This window comes from Electrophorus electricus, chromosome 3 (genome assembly GCF_013358815.1).
Source record: "Electrophorus electricus isolate fEleEle1 chromosome 3, fEleEle1.pri, whole genome shotgun sequence".
Taxonomy (NCBI): domain Eukaryota; kingdom Metazoa; phylum Chordata; class Actinopteri; order Gymnotiformes; family Gymnotidae; genus Electrophorus; species Electrophorus electricus.
The window spans coordinates 27,013,204-27,029,670 of NC_049537.1; the positions used below are offsets into that span (position 1 = coordinate 27,013,204).

The 16,467-nt window shown below is 38.4% G+C and overlaps 1 protein-coding gene across 4 annotated transcripts; it reads right to left on the minus strand.

Moving 5' to 3' along the window:
• Positions 1–8,618: 8,618 nt before the first annotated feature.
• On the minus strand, positions 8,619–15,842 carry blk (BLK proto-oncogene, Src family tyrosine kinase). 4 transcript variants are annotated; one of them, XM_035524673.1, is made up of 15 exons: positions 15,709–15,842; positions 15,175–15,232; positions 14,882–15,016; positions 14,420–14,504; positions 14,264–14,297; positions 13,893–13,986; positions 13,547–13,645; positions 13,302–13,405; positions 12,678–12,827; positions 11,837–11,989; positions 11,200–11,379; positions 11,035–11,111; positions 10,239–10,389; positions 9,792–9,923; positions 8,623–9,576 (listed from the first exon to the last, which is right to left on the minus strand). In XM_035524673.1, exons 4-15 carry the CDS (start codon positions 14,501–14,503, stop codon positions 9,374–9,376), a joined length of 1,461 nt encoding a protein of 486 aa, XP_035380566.1. In that variant the 5' UTR covers position 14,504; positions 14,882–15,016; positions 15,175–15,232; positions 15,709–15,842; the 3' UTR covers positions 8,623–9,373. The 4 variants fall into 4 exon arrangements, 3 of the variants coding, with proteins under 3 accessions (XP_035380566.1, XP_035380567.1, XP_035380568.1); XR_004775842.1 differs by lacking the exons at positions 15,175–15,232; positions 15,709–15,842 and having other exon boundaries at positions 8,619–8,888; positions 9,106–9,576; positions 14,882–15,139; XM_035524674.1 differs by lacking the exon at positions 15,175–15,232.
• Between the last annotated feature and the right edge of the window lie 625 nt (positions 15,843–16,467).

The window sequence follows — 16,467 nt, forward strand, 5'->3', positions numbered from 1 at the left end:
CTAAATAACTCAAATACTGCATTATATTTTCCAACAACTGGATTCTTTTCAAAAGTAATGAACTGTAAAAGTAAACTGATTCTAAACATTAAAAAGTAAGAAAATATGTAATATTGTTAACCCTGGGCTTTAAATAGTGACTAAACAGACGCATTTCACTTGTATACTTTCTTAAGGTGACATAACTGCCACATTAATGTCAGCAGTTTCTTTAAAACAAAAACATTGTTAGAATGCAATAAAATTGGAATCATTTCCAAAATGTTTTTTTTTTATCCAAAGAAAGCTTGTAAAAAGAGCAAAATTCCAAAAAATTCAAATGAACCATACATGTATTTGTACTGTTCATACTGTTGATTTCTTTATGATGTACTCCACTGTATTGGAGAGAGCTTAATGACCACCTCATCACACTTATTTATCATTTGTTTATGACTTTCCCTAATTAGGAATCTCAGACTAGATGGTGTGTTGCTGTTTAAATCTGCCTTAAACCTGGGTAGTATGAGTATAAGTCAAAAAGGTGTTGTCCAAAATCATAACAACAAACTATTTAGCTATCCATGAATCCAAAATTCTCCACCATGTGTTTTCTATCAATGTATTATCCCCTCTGTCAATTTGTACTGCCATTTGGAACATTTAAAGCCTTTCTGAAGTTTGGAAAGCCAGTCATTCAGTCTGTGCAGTTCAGGTTGCATATCAAAGATAATTTAAGCACTCTGACAATGCTTCGCAGAGTGGGGTACCCAGACACATTTGGGGACACTGTCTGTTGATGTAGGCAGTCCATCTATGCCACTCAGGGAGAGGACATGCTGGTCTCAGTGATTAAATGAGTTGAATGGGATGAAAGCCTAAATCAAGCTGAGCAGTATAGGGTTCTCCATAGTGTGGAGCTGAGAGACAATCATCCATATGGCATTAAACATTATTAAATAAGCAGTTAATTAGATACTTGTCACATCCAGAAGCTGGTGAAGATGAAAGACTTTGAATTAGGTGAACAATAAAACTCCTAAAAAATCTTCAGCAGATCAAAATGAACTGCAGCATTTTTAGGTGCAGATCAAACACAGAGTAGATCAACCACAATTCATTTCAGCTTTTAATGTCATTAAACCACAACAGCACACTAAAAAGCTTTCTCACTGGTGTAGATACATTAAGAAGTATGCACATAAAGTGCACACACAATCAAGCATTAGATTGCAGATAGCGAAAGATCACATAGAACATTCCACCGTAACAATGAGATGTTACACATGACAGCATTTGTCATTATGGCACAATAAGGTATCCTGAGGTACTGAGTCATGAGTTAACACACTTTATTGCATCTTATAGTCATATGCATGATTAATTAACAATATTGCATATTCTTGATTGATGAGTAATAATTGCACATCATAGTTTGCGTTATTCCAGCTGAAGGTCGATACTAGGATGTAGGTTGAAAGGATCTAGATGTGCAGGTTAAATCTTTCTCAGCCTTTTGGGCATTGTTATGTCCTCTTGATGATAGGGGTGATAGGGGAGGTGTAGGGGGACCATGTGATGTCTGGGCTTATGTGGACTCCAAGGAACTTGAAGGTGTCAACTCTCTCAGAGTTCAAAGTTCAAAGTTTATTGGTCACGTACATAGTCATACATGGTATAACTTGCAGTGAAATGCTTTTGTAACTGCTTCGTCCAAGCTGAGGAGATATACAGGAACTACAGTATATGTATAATATGTATATATACACAATGTACAATGTACAATTTCCAATTTGCTTGTTTTACAATTTACAATTTACAGTTATTACAGTCTTTTTATAATGTCATTGTTGACATCATACACAGTACACAGAGTGGTCCCCACAGTTTATCAGTTGCCCTGATTCAGGGCCCAAATGGCTTGCAGGAAGAACTTCCTCTTTAGCCTCTCTGTGTTGGTCTTCAGGGAGCAAAAGCGCTTCCCTGACCTCAACAGAAAGAAGAGCCTATTGTTGGGATGGGTGGGGTCCTTCACAATCCTCCTGGTTTTGGTTTGGCACCGCTTCTAATATATGGTCTGCAGGTCAGGAAGTTCTGTATGAGTGATGCGCTCTGCTGAACATACCACCCTTTGGAGTGCTTGTCTGTCCTGCTTGTTGATGTTCCCAAACCAGACTGTGATGTTCTCTGTGAGGATGCTCTCAATAGTGCAGCTGTAGAAGTTCTGCAGCACCTTGGAGAGCAGTCTGAAGTCTCTTAGGCATCTGAGGTGGTAAAGACGCTGACAAGCCTCACGTGGATAAGAAGTTGGATAGTTCAAGGTATTGAGAATGTTAATCATTTTAATGGGGCTGATAATGTGACAGCAGACATGTGATGGCCGATTCCTTTGGAACAGGTAAGATTGTAGTTTTCTTAAAGTAGGTGGGAACAGTAGTTTGGGCCAGTGACATATTGAAAACATCAGCACAGACTTCAGCCACCCATTGAGCACACGCCCTGAGGGCACAGCCAGGGATTCCATTAGGGCAAGCAGTCTTCCATGTCTTTACCTTTTTCAAGCATCTCCTCACACCATATGTGGTCCTCAGGGGACATTATGGCTCTTCTGTGTTGCTGTGGGTTGTAGGTTTCAAAGTATGCAGAAAACATGTTGAGATCTTTCAGCAAAGAAGTATTAGTGATCAGCAACAGGTGTTATTGCTTGAAGTCTAAAATCCGCAGATTATAGATTTTATGCTTAATTTCAAGTTTTTTCTTGCCACTCTTTATTTGTTGCTATGAATGCTTCATGACAGACTCAAATGAATGCATCAAACGTAATATTTCTGGTTGGACAGATTTCTTATTTGTTTAGTCACGACATTGTCAACACATCAGCATACATTTTTTATTTCCTTTCTTACTCTCCATTGCATGTTACATAATAGAAAAACAAGCTGTTATCACTGTTTAATAGCTGATGTTTTAAATAAAGGAAGTGAAATGGCTCTTTGGTAACCTCTTCCAATTGTACACCTTTTTAAAAGTGTTTGCTCACTGAATTCATCATGAAATTGGCTTCCTGGTACACTGAGAACAATCTGACTAACCAGCTGATCGGTGACTTCAGAATCATTCTGGTTTTGTAAGTCCTTATGTTTCTTGGCTTATGTTTTGTAAGTCATTAGGCTTCTTGGCATGGACATCAGAACAAATGAATCATCATTAAGATGGATCTTGATCAGTGTGTTTCCAAGGGCACAGTACTGCTTGACAGCATGGGATGTAGTAACCATAACAGGGGAACATGTGTCTGTAAATGTACTACATGGTTCAGACTGGATGCATTCCTACAGTAACAGATATTCATTGAGTCTCTCTTTCTTTAGGGTTTGGGTGTTCAGCTCCTGAGATCTTAGTTCTAATTCTAATCTAACATAGCTGGAGTTTATGCGCACATGCTCCTGAAGAGCTTAGTTAATTACAATCTAGGAATAAGATTGGAAGAGATTTCCAGAAACAGGGTGGAGAAAGCTGATATACCACAGAAAGTTGATTTAATTTTGTTTATTTTGCTGGAAAATATTAAAGTAATGAGCACATGCAGCTATTGATTTTACTGAAACAGGCTCAAAAAGGATTCCAATTATTTCTAAGTGAGGGTGAGAAGCAGCATGGGCAGTTCTGTGATCAGGAAAGACAGCTTTCAAGGTCAGTTACGCATGTGAATATTGATACAGCAGACACACATGATCCAACAGTCTGATGCCAGCCACACAGACTCCAGCCTGTGCTGAGGATGACCTTTTAAATTGACAGTCAATTGATGGAGGTCAAAGACCAGAATCTGAAACAAGACAGAAAGGCATTGGACTTTGGGGAAATAGGAACTTCACTGTGTATGTGAAGTGATGGCTTAATTCATGATGAAGTGATATGGGCTTATGAAGCTATTCGAATACCAGTTGACTTAGCAAACACTTTTCAGGTTTCTCAGCTACACTAACACATGTAATTCACTTATAACATAAAGGAATGATATCTCTGAATATCAGCAAAACCAGACAAAATCAAAAAATCTGCAGGCTTTGGTCTAAGTTCATGATCAAGACTTTAGACTGAACATTGTAGATGCCTTTAAAAACTTTGTCAGGCTTTTTATTAAATTTCAATGAGCTTAGTTTGCGTCTCACACAAACGCCTCTAAATACTGCACCTCTGTGTAGTCTCTTAACTCCAGTTCATTGTAATGCATGCAATCTGTAAAGATGTTGAAATTTATTTGAAATTTGAGTAAATATATTGGTGCTTTCACTCTGAGGTCAAATTTGATTACAAATTTGATTACTTGAAATACAAACCCCACAGAGCCCTAAGCATTGTCTAAAACTCCTTGAAGGCAAGAGGTGATTATGCAGAAGTGGGTATGAATGTGCAACTTGGAATTTAACAATTTACAGCTATAAAAGCACAACAATTAAGTAGTCATTTTCATTTGAGGCTTCATTTTATCATGTCATGAACTCTATAGGCAAACTTTAAAAGGAAACATAAACAGGATTTTTTGTAAAATTCTTTGAAAAATTCTTTGATCCCCGACAGCAGACGAGCACAATAACGCATTGTATCTTACCCCATGTGCACCAGACCCCTCTCGACTATACCGATATATTCATGTATCAGCTCAGCAAGGAGCTTTAATCTATCTGATAAGGTTTTGCTTCATTACTTTATACCTTGCAAGGCAGTAAAAACCTTCTGTCAGCCACTGAATAACCAGGCAGGCACGTACTTTTAAGATCCACTAAACTGCATGGATCTACATAGTGATCTAGATTCATCTAAAAAAAAACAAAACTCCAATCATAAAACATTTTTAAAATCCATCACAGAAAAGAGAGTGAGAGATTGTCCAGTATATATCTGTATAGTTGAGAGGGGTAAATGAATTCAGCTTACACCGCCATTTTTTTTATTCCCTGTTTGGCATTCAACTCATGCTCGTCTTGGTAATGGCACAAGGGGCGTAGGGGTCAGACAAGCAGAGCAGGCGCTTCTGTGGGGATAGAGTGACTGGGAAAGGAATAGTTTGTTTTCTATCCGTGGCTCAAACCAGTGAGATATTGGAATGTCACCTCAAGAATGACGGTTATGCGCAAAAGGAAGCTTTAAGCTAACTGGGCCCATCTTTGCCTCCCTCAGTTCTCCATATAATAGTTTGTGATTTAAAGTGCAAATTGGTTTGCAAAGCGCAACCATAAAGGTAAAATTACTTGAAATATTGGGATTCAGGAGTGCAGGAGCCCACCCATCCCAACAATAGGCTCTTCTCTCTGTTGAGGTCAGGGAGGCGCTTTCGCTCCCTGAAGACCAAGACAGAGAGACTGAAGAGGAGCTTCTTCCCACAGGCCATTCGGGCCCTGAATCAGGGAAACTGATAAACTGTGGGGACCACCACCACCATGTAACATAACTGTATACATATTCAATAATTGTTTATATATTCAATTACCACCATGTAACATAACAACTGTAAATATGTTATTCTACAAAATGGATCTGTACATTCTGTACATTGTGTACATATATATACACAACCATATACATTGTACATTGTGTATATAAGCATAATATACATATATTGTACATACATTGTTAATATATTTTGTACATATATGGAATATCTATATTTCTCTTTGCATATATATATATTTCACATATATAGAATATCTATATTTCTCTATGCACCCCTGTTTTCTTTTTCCTCAGTGTGGACAGAGCACTCTCAACCATTTCACTGCGAGTTATACTGTGTATGACTATGTATGTGACAAATAATCCAAACTTGAAACTTGAACTTGAAACTTGAAACTTTTACATGCACAAATGACCCATGAATGTTATCTACTAATTTGCATTAGATGCTTGACACTCCATATAGCTGTGATTCATTTAAAGACGACTGAATGAAGGCTCTCAGAGCACTGTCAATCTCAGTGGCATGTGTGTGTTGCTCATGCAGTGACTGACACAAGACAAGCAGTTTCTATTTGTCAAAAAATGTATTTGCCTACCATGACAGTGATAAATTTTATCTCACTGGACCTACAATCTACAGTCAATTAGAAGAAGACTTATGTGATGTCATCAGTATTATTTACACTGTCTTGAATTTTTATAGAGCCCTAGAACAAATGAGGCTCTGGCTTTTCCCTGCATAACATTTTTATTGATATTACTGATGTAAGGGGAAAAAAAAAGGTCTTTGGACTGAAATGGGCTGTGCACCTCTCCTGGGAGATGTTTTTATTACTGCTGCATTCATTCAACTTCTAATTCTCTCCTTGATAATGATACCCATTACAAGTGTGGCATCTGGCAACCATAAGACAAGTAGCTTGGAGGAGCAAAATTATCCAGGGACACAGAAGCAAGCAGTGAAATGGGAATGCATGGTTTCCTGCCAGCACTAATGTGCACTCATTTTAGCCTGGGGAGCATAGTAGTGGATGGATGGCACTGGGCACAAGGGAGGGGGTGTGAGTAATCTTTTATACTCAAAGCTGTGATTTCTCTGGAGGCAGATGCAGGGGCTGATAGCCTTTTAGCCTTTTTCACCATGTTACAGCATTCCTCTCTAATGGCATGTTAGTCAGGCACTCCCTGGGGGAACTTCTTAATAAGTTAAGCACTGCCGTGTAGAATTGGTAAAGCATTACATTTAGCTAATCGTTTAAAATTCAAGAATGATTCTAAATCTCGTGTCATTGTTACAAAATACCTAAAGTAAACCTTTCATGAGGAAGGTTAATTTGTAATATTTCACCTTATATTGACTAGTCTTATTTGAATTACAGGCAAACTACAGTTTTACAGAGAAATGAATCTGAATGGTCTCAAAGGGTTTTCATTGTCTCATACAGATTTTTCATTGTTTGAAATCTAGCTTTCAGATTGAAACACTTTACTTCCATGGACTTGTGTTTTACTGCCCTCTGCTGGAAATGAATAATAAAAACAACTTGACCTACTGACAGTCTCACACAGAGATGCTTAATTTTTCACGATTCTCCCACGTCTGTACTTCAGATGGATGCTTAAATAAAAACACTACACATTTTTCATAGTTCAAAGAAAATGTTTCCCTGTAATCATTATAACTGGATAGGTTTTTACAGGTAATCAATTTGTGAAGAGGTTTTAGTGTAATTGGCCTGGACAGCATCCAGTATATATCAGCTGAAGAATCAAGGAGACATATACAGCATGCTTAGTGAGTTCACTCACCCCTCTATTTGTCTTATCCTGGAGAACATCAAGGAATGCATATACATGCACATTCACACACACACACACACACACACACACACACACACACACACACACACACACACACACACACACACACACACACACACACATTTACATTACATTTTACATTTAGATTTATGGCATTCAGCAGACGCTCTTATCCAGGGTGACTTACACACAGAGAATGTGGTGATGCATCTATCTATGCTGCATCTTACCTTAGTCAGGAACTGTTTCTGGCTACAGCTTCTGACCAAAAATGCCTTTGTTGGCAAGCAGAACAGAACTAGTAGCATCATTAACAAGCATGACACTGAAACTCTCTCAGGAAAAAAATACATTAGAATGGCTCTTATGGCTGGTGGGACATTATCGTGGCCTTTTCAAACACTACTACACAAATATTATAATGTTTGAAGTCACATACACAGCTGCCTCAAAAGGAAGCAATGATCAAAATAAGAGCATACAGCACTGTCACACAAGCAGACATTTTCATGCACTCAAACTATGAGTCTCATCAAGGACTGCAGTCTCATAAATACGCAAATCCTTCCCTCCTATTCTCTACTCAAATTGTCCAATCCTATGCTCCCCTCAAATCCTATAGCCAAACATTATTCCAAATGCAGATTAAAGGTGTCCAATGGCTATTTGGAATTTCATGCCTGGCAGCTGTTATCAGTGGCAAGAGTGCGCTCTCTTGTAAGCTGCTATGAGAGGAATGCTTACTCACAGCTTCCTGTTTCTGCTGGGCAGGAAACCTCAGGATCGCCTCTAGGGTGTTGGTGTTATTTTCCTTCGTTTATCTGCAAACATGTCTCTGTCTCATGGGGCATGCAGAGTGACAGATAGAGGTGCAGGAGGCTCTAGGTGAGCCTTTGCCTTAATGAAGCACCTTCCTGCTCTTCCAGATGAAATCTGAAACTGAACTCAGTCTCTTGGTACATGTCTGGATTTGGTTGATTAAATATTTGCAAATAGTTATAAATAGGTTTTACAAAGGAGACCAACAGTTTCATCAAATAGTATAATACCACATTGAATAATACCAATATTTACATCATAGCATAAGATCTTAATGTTTTCTCAAGACCTCTTTGTTGACTGATCATTTAAAGTTATCTTTCCTGTAGGTGCAGATTTGCTCGCAGTTAGTAAACGTCCATCTTACCGAAGAATGACTGTAGAATGATCTACCCCTCCTATAGACTTAGAGGATGGTTTCAGTTTATGATTTATATTTTTGGAAACAGGTTCATACTTAGTTCCACAAAACTATTTTTGAATACAGGCTGCCTTTTGGCTGCCAGACTTGGTTTGGGTGTGTGTAGGTGTGTGTGTGGGTGTCTTTTGAATGTGTGAATATGCACTTATGCAATTTATTCATATGAAAAATATATTTAAATTACAATCAACAAAAGGAACAGTACATATTTTAGGATGAAAGGAAATTAAAAAATATCAGACAAAGATTAACACCAATGATTGTTCTGACAAACATTAACAAGCATCAACAAACATCCACAAACTTCAGTACAATGACTTCACTGAGAGCTCCTCTGTTTTCCTGCATTGCCACACCCGGTACTGGTTCAGTGGAAGTAGCCAGTGATCTGCTTGAACATACCATCAAGTAATTAATAAAGGAGAACCAATACTGCCCAATAACCAGGTAACTAAAATCACAAAACTGTGTTGAACGAAACCAAATATGGCAGGAACGATCTGTCTGACATGTGCACTTGGTGTGTGAAATACTGCCACAACAGTAGATCTCTAAAATACTTTAGTCATTCAAGGCTCTGCATTTCATGTTTAGAATTTACTTACACAGTGCAGTGTTATCATGTATTTGTGAAACATTCCATATAACAGATCTAATCCACTGATTGGTAATCCGGTGGAAACATTCCATATAACGATCAAATCCACTGATTGGTAATCCAGTGATGGGTCCAGTTACAGGCAGCATATTCCACATTATCACGACAGTTTATGACATGCTTGCACACTGTGTGACATCATGCGATAGGGCTGGCCATCACCCCCCCCCCCCCATGCCCCCCTGTTCCTTCTGCATGTCTTTCCATTCACTTGTCTAAGGCTGCATCTCATACTGCCCCTCAGTGGCGATAAAAAAGTCATTGAGTGTGTCCTGCAAGTAGTCGAATGTGGGTCTCTCCTCTGGCTTCTGTCTCCAGGACAGGAGCATGATGTTGTACAGCTCCTCAGGGCAGCCATCTGGGCACGGCATCCTGTACATCCGGTCCAAGTTCCGGATCACTTCAGGATTTGTCATGCCTAGAGCAAGACACCAACAGCAGGATATAAAAGAGGAGCAAGCTGTTTTGCAGGGTGTGCGTTTACAGTTGATATATATATATTATATAATAAAGTGTCAAGGCAATGTACATTTTCTAGAGAATGGAGACAGGACAAGACCAAGTTCATCATGAAAAATACATATTATTGTGAATAATATACGCAGCGAGACACTGTGAAATGGTCCCCATTACCTGGATAAGGCACTCTTCCATAGGTGACTATCTCAGTAAGGAGAACGCCAAAGGACCAGACATCTGACTTGATACTAAAGGTACCAAAATTGATAGCTTCGGGTGCTGTCCACTTAATTGGGAACTTTGCACCTAATGAGTAAATGAAAAAATAAAAGATACATGGAGAGTAATGAAGTAATGAAAGAAAGGTGTTGTGTATGTGTGTGTGTGTGTGTGTGTGGAGGGGGGGGGGGGGGGGGGGTTAAAAATTCAGATAGCATGGTGACCATAATAATAAACATTTGGAAATCAAATGTCATATCTCAAATCATATCTCATGTCATATCGCATGTCAGTGACTTACTCAGTGCTCCGTTTTTTTCCACAAACCTATGCTAGTTTTATGTTAGCAGATTATACATATAATTACACTACTATAATGTAGGAAGAATTAAGTATCCTTACCTTCATGTGCGGTGTATTCAGACTCTATAATCCTGGCCAAACCAAAGTCAGCTATTTTACAGTGCAAGGTCTCTGATACAAGTATGTTGGCTGCACGAAGGTCTCTGTGAATATAATTCTTTCTTTCAATATAGGCCATACCCTCTGCAATCTGTTACAAAGAGAAGAATGGAGAGTAGCTCAAATAGTAACTGATACCACATGGACATTCATACACATGTAAACACTTAGACACCATTTCTACACTGAAAAATAATGTTTAGGGTTAAATGTTTGCATTTTGGAGATAATTTTTTATAGTAATTTTATACATGAATTAAAAAATTCCTCTACTCAGTCTAGTAACTCCATCGTACTTTTTTCATTCATTTCACTCCAGGCACTGACCAATAGTTTGCCAGTGCTGACAGGGTGAATTTGAAGCAAGCTGTTTGAACCCAAACTGCATCAGAGAGCTCTTTTTCAGGAAGTGGGTTAGATGGAAAATGTGACATCACTTCTTGTCCGGAAGGTAATTATCAAGTTCTGGAGACGTTGTTAAAGTAAACTCATAGCCTGACCACAGACTGAGAACGTCATTTACTTTTTCCACTGCATTCATTACACAAGTTTATGGCAAACACTTTCTCTAAAAATAGGACTTTAGAAAAATTGTACAGCTATCTTTCCATTATAAGCAACACATCTTTCCATAATATTTAACATATCAAGCTTACAACTTTTAAGTATTTTTGCTCTTTTAAAAATAGTTAATAGTCTTAAAAATGACATGGCTGTTGTGTGAGATAGTACTTACCTGAGCTGTCATGTCTATTAACTTGGGCAATTTAAGTTTCTTGCCATCCGTGGTTTTCAGAAAATCTAATAAGCTCCCTGAAATTGGTCCAAAAATATTAGTCACTGACAAGTAATCTTTTAGTCTACAACTGCTCAGGCAAGTCATATTGGAAAAGGCCCTCACCGTTTGCCATGAACTCTGTGACTATGAGAATGGGCTCCTGTGTTACTACGGCATGTAGTCTCACAAGCCTGACGTGCTGCAGTTTCTTCATAAGGTTGGCCTCCTGGAGGAAGGCCGCTGGCTCCATGGTTCCCTCTTTTAGCGTCTTAATAGCCACCTTCTGGTTGTTTTTATAGTAGCCTTAAAATGCAAGAAAATATGAGCCTGTGTCAATTATTATTATTATTATTATTATTATTATTATTATTATTATTATTATTACACATTGAATACACACAAAACATTTTACTGCAGTGAATCATAATTAATATTATGATCATAAGTAATGTGGAACCTGGCTTGGAAGAAAAATGAGTCAAAGACATTGAAACGGTTTGCCCACTCTGTGATAACTGCTTGGTGAAATATGTAGTGGAAAGGAATTTATTTTCTGTCTCTAAATGAAATAACTGCAGTCAGAATGTGAGTGGGTCCACACGGTGCTGTAATCGGGCTTATTAATATCAATTCATATTATTCAGCGCCACCACCTCCCCCAAGAAGCTGATTCCAGATCTGTCAGCAATCACGAAAAGGAACCACAGCTATGTTCCTGTCAGCTGTCAGCACCAGGGTGATAGTGTCTTATGTTTCTTACCCATCCAGACTTCTCCAAATTGCCCAGCACCGAGTTTCTTCACCATCTTCAGTGTTTCCCTTGGGATCTCCCAGTCATCCTGGGCCCAGGGCCTCTGAGGTGCTGCAGATTTACAGGGACTTCCCAGCCTCTGACACAGCCCATCAGCTGATCCTACAAACACATGCAGAATAAGAGAACATGAACAGGTACAAGGAACAAGCTAGCTTGTAACTAGCTAGGATGTTCACTTCCATTTGATGCTTATTGCATGTATAGTAAATAAATACATTTGCCCTTATGCATTTTGGCAGGTAGCATGGCTCTTACGTTCTGGTAAACCTCCAAAACAATACATATCATTTAGAAGCTTAGATGTTTAAGCTAATAAAATGAACAGAAATAAGAAGGTGGACCTGTATGCAGAATGTGGTGATTTATAAACAAAACATTGAGAAAAAAACCCACACCCAGTTTGATTCATTTCTCACACCAGAGTGTATAGGCAAGAAACTGCAGTACTGACCTTCTTATTTGCTGGTATAGACTGAACAAGAAAGGTTCCAAGGAAGTGCATGCTGCAGCATGAGCAGCATGAGCACCCTTTTCTGAAGGCTTTGTAAACCAAGCTGCCTCTCAATAAAATGAACTGATTTTAACATAATGGAAAGTTGGTCTGCTAACACACACCTATCTAGCTGATGGTCCCACACAATATTATTCTATTTATGTAAGTGACCTCCAACTTTGTTCATGGATGAGTCTAATGTCTCTCAAAACACAAGAACTTCGGGACAGAAAAGTAATTCTATGAGCTTTGCATGGGGTCTGTGAAAATGTACGAAACATTTGGCAGTCGTACTGGAGTAGTGCTGAACAAGATCCCTCAGGGAGGAGAAGGTCAAGCTGGCGGAGATGTAGTATCCACCATGGTCAAGGGTGCGGATCTTATAGTGCTTGACTATGTCCCCACTCTCTGGAGTCAAGTCCCTTATGGACAGGGAGAATGAACCTGTGGGGAAGATTTGGGTAAAATTTCAATGAAAGAAAGATTTATTATTTCCTGAGCATTGCACCTACATTAAGGTTATAGTTAAAAGTGAAGGGGATATCAAAAAGCTCAATATTATGATTTTATATTGATGGTGTATTTATTGGAGAAATGTGCATGTGTATATTGAATACATAGATTTTGTATGGTAACCACAGTCTTACTGTCTTAAGGTAATGACAACAGCCAAATTTAAAGATGATGGGAATATGGTGGCTCAGAACAAGCTGTTCAGGTATGAGAGGACTAAAGCTGTTCTGAACTGTAGCACACAAGCACAGTAGTGGCTATATCAGTTCCAAAGTTTGTAGTCAATTACCTTTTTACAGAACTGTGTGCTTGATTGGTGAAGCATTACACATTGGTTTTGTGGCTCCTTGTGAAAGTAATTGCCTATCATGACAGCACTCTATGTACAACTGACAAAGTCCTGACCTGGAGTCGTCTCACTCTCTCGCACAAGGAACGACCCGGCTTTGTTGCCTGGGGCTAGCAGAATACGCTCCGTGTCTCTGCGGCTCAGATCCTTGAAGAACCATCTGGAAAGTAGAGTACAAGGGAAGACCTACTTGTCAAACCTACTTTTCGTTACTTAAGGTAGCCATTAGAAAATGGCCTGGGGTTTCAAGGTGGGTGTAGTGGATTTCGGGGAAAGGGTTAAGGGGAAATTAAGAGCTTACTTCTCAACCTCCAATGTGTGGGCTCGGGCGACATATGTACATGGTATGTATCCCTCATCTCCAGTGATCAGAGATTTAGCTAACCACCAGTCACCTTTTCTGCCATGTAAGCAGAGGTCAGTTAGTCAATCTGGCTCAGTATTATGCATATTTAGCTTTTCATTTTCTGTAACTGTTTACTAAGAAACCTAGCACACACTCAGGCATTTCAGAGTCACAGAAAAGTTGTTAAAATCCTTACATTTGGCCTAGGCATAAATGCTATTCTTGGATATATTGTGTATTTTAACTACAAATCATAATATAAATATAATGATATTCCATGTGTGGAGCAACATCTACTTACTCCTGAATGATATTGAGTTTTTCTCCTTTCTTAAATGGAAGGTCGCTATCACTGGTTGGTTCAAAGTCATACTGAGCGATGACAATATTTTCATCTAGAAATGAAATGAAGCCAAAATGAGTGCAAATACTTTTGTTCATTTACTTTCTGCTGCAATTTTCTTTTTGTGAAGAAGATTGCTTGCAGTATGCAGCAAAGCAATCGTGGTATTACACATTGTGGTAGTAATATTTTTATACACCTTATTGGACCAAAATGTAATAGGCCTGTGATGGCCACAGCGCAGCTCGCCGTGAATGATATTTTACTTTTTTACATTTGGAAAAATCATCAGCACATTTTGGATTTACAAACACTATGAAAGGTTTTACCATAGGTCGTGCCAAGCTGTCCATGTTCTCTTGGCTGAAAATAGAAAGTCAAAAGAGTGAGAAACTTCATTTGATTTTCAAAATAGATACAGCAAGTGAACCCTTTACGTGGTATAACATATTTTATGTTTTCAAATGGGAACAAGTGATGCATACGTGAGAATGGGTGTAGGCCGCTGAGTTATTATTTATATGTCCTTTTCCTTCTTGTTTCCTCTGACCACTGCAAGTACTGCCCATTCTTGGAAAGAGAGACGCGAGAGAGAAACAGAAATAAATAAAGAAATGCCCAAATACAGGGCAGTGGCATCTCTGTGGTTAAGGTCCTTGACCTTTTGTAATCAGAAGGTTGCTGGTTCAAGCCCTGCCACTGTTGGGCCCCTAAGCAAGGTGCTTAACCCTCAATTGCCCAAGTTGTACTCAGTCATAGTTGTAAATCGCTTTGGATAAAAGCATCAGACAAATGTAAATACAGGTTTCTTCAGTATGTTCTCATTTCTCTTTTTTGCATGACTATTTGAAGGAAATTCCCAAATTTTCAAAAACCAAAACATGCCCTGATATTTGTTGCATTGATTATATGTAGTTTTTGGGTCATTTTAAAGTGGACGAACATACCTGGTAGCAAACACTGAGTCTTCAATGCGTCAGTTTACACTGCTGTCACCACTGAGTCCTGTAGTCCATAAGAGCATTTGCACACTCATGCTGCGGGCAACCCATAGCAATATTCAGAGCAATAACTTCTTCCGCCTGAAACCAGCACACACCGGAGATGTGGAATAGAGCAGACAGTCATGCGAGATGAACGGATCGCATATAAGGAACAGATGTTTTTATATTACTGCTTATGACTACAGAGACACAGGAAGGGTGACAGAGGAAGTGGGCTATGTCTAATTAAAACTCACATGCGACCCCCAAGGTGAAGGCAAAATGTTTGATATAACATATATGCCAATGGGTGTTCTAGACACAAAAAAAAAGAAAAATATATAGCACTCAAGGAATACAGTTACAAATAACAAAAAAAGTATACATTAAATAAAAAAATTATAAAGAAACTGCATTTCCATATGTGTTAATTGCTCCTTGTTAATGCTCCTTCCCATAAACTGTGAAATAAACATTTTAAATGTAAATAGTTTGAAAATCTGAATGTTACTCTTTTTACATCCCTTTAGCACTGTAACTATTAAAAATAAAAGAAAATCTTACAATCCTGAAGTTAGTTATGTTTGTTAACATATAATTACTGACAAAATATAAGAAAATAGCATGTCTATTACAAGAAAGAAAGAAAGCGATTTATGATATTCAAACAAAATATGTCCAGTCTAATTGAATATTTAAATAACTAAATATTTAACAAAGAAATTGTCGAATCACTGTCGAATACCCATCTCAATAGTTGTGAAATATGAAACCTTTAAACTTCTACTTACATCTTCTGTGGACTCACTGTGCCTTAAAAGAGAATTGAGTCTGAAGAATGTGCCGTTAGCTGCTGGAGATCCTAAACTCTCTTTCTCTTATACACCCTTAAACAGCCTCAGCAAGTGGAGAGGCCTAGCGTGCACCCCGGGGGACCACATTAGTCTAAATGGATAAATGCGCAATACTTGTACTTATTTTAGTCTGCTTATCTTCCCTTTCCTCTTTGCCAGTGTGCTCAGTTCACAAACTTTGCTGCTTTCTTGGAATTCATATTCATATTCAGAATTCATATGGAACAAGAATGATAAAAAAAAAAAAGAAACAAATAATTAGTGATGATCTTACGAAACAAAATATCATGTTTTTTCCTAATCATAGAATATTCACATATTGTACAAGAAATTCCTCTCTTACACATTAGAAAGTGTATGTAGTTTATATATAGAAAAGGACTGCCTGTAAGTTGTCATGAGTGAGACCACTTCACCAAGTCTCAATCTTAACGCTACAGGACGTTGTATACTAAACCACACAGATGTATTTCCTGTTTGGGCCACTGTGGTTCTCGGGTTCCATTATATGCACTGATCTAGTCTGCTGTAAAACCTCATGTTTAAATATCAAGCTTTAGCATAAAATGGTGTGACAGTATGTGTGTGTCTGTGTGTTTCTGTGTGTACTTTCAGAATATTCCTATTCACTGGTAATTATTATATAGATATAAATAGTTACTCCTGTAACTATAGCACATCAAAACATGAAAGTCA

Bases quoted from the DNA above. Each gene is read 5' to 3' on its own strand.
- blk (XM_035524674.1), bottom strand. From the start codon at position 14,503: ATGGGCAGTACTTGCAGTGGTCAGAGGAAACAAGAAGGAAAAGGACAT. The intron at 13,406-13,546 runs GTAAGCTCTTAA...TCTACTTTCCAG, and splicing joins CACACATTGGAGGTTGAGAA to ATGGTTCTTCAAGGATCTGA. The intron at 11,380-11,836 runs GTAAGAAACATA...TTGCATTTTAAG, and splicing joins ATTTGGAGAAGTCTGGATGG to GCTACTATAAAAACAACCAG.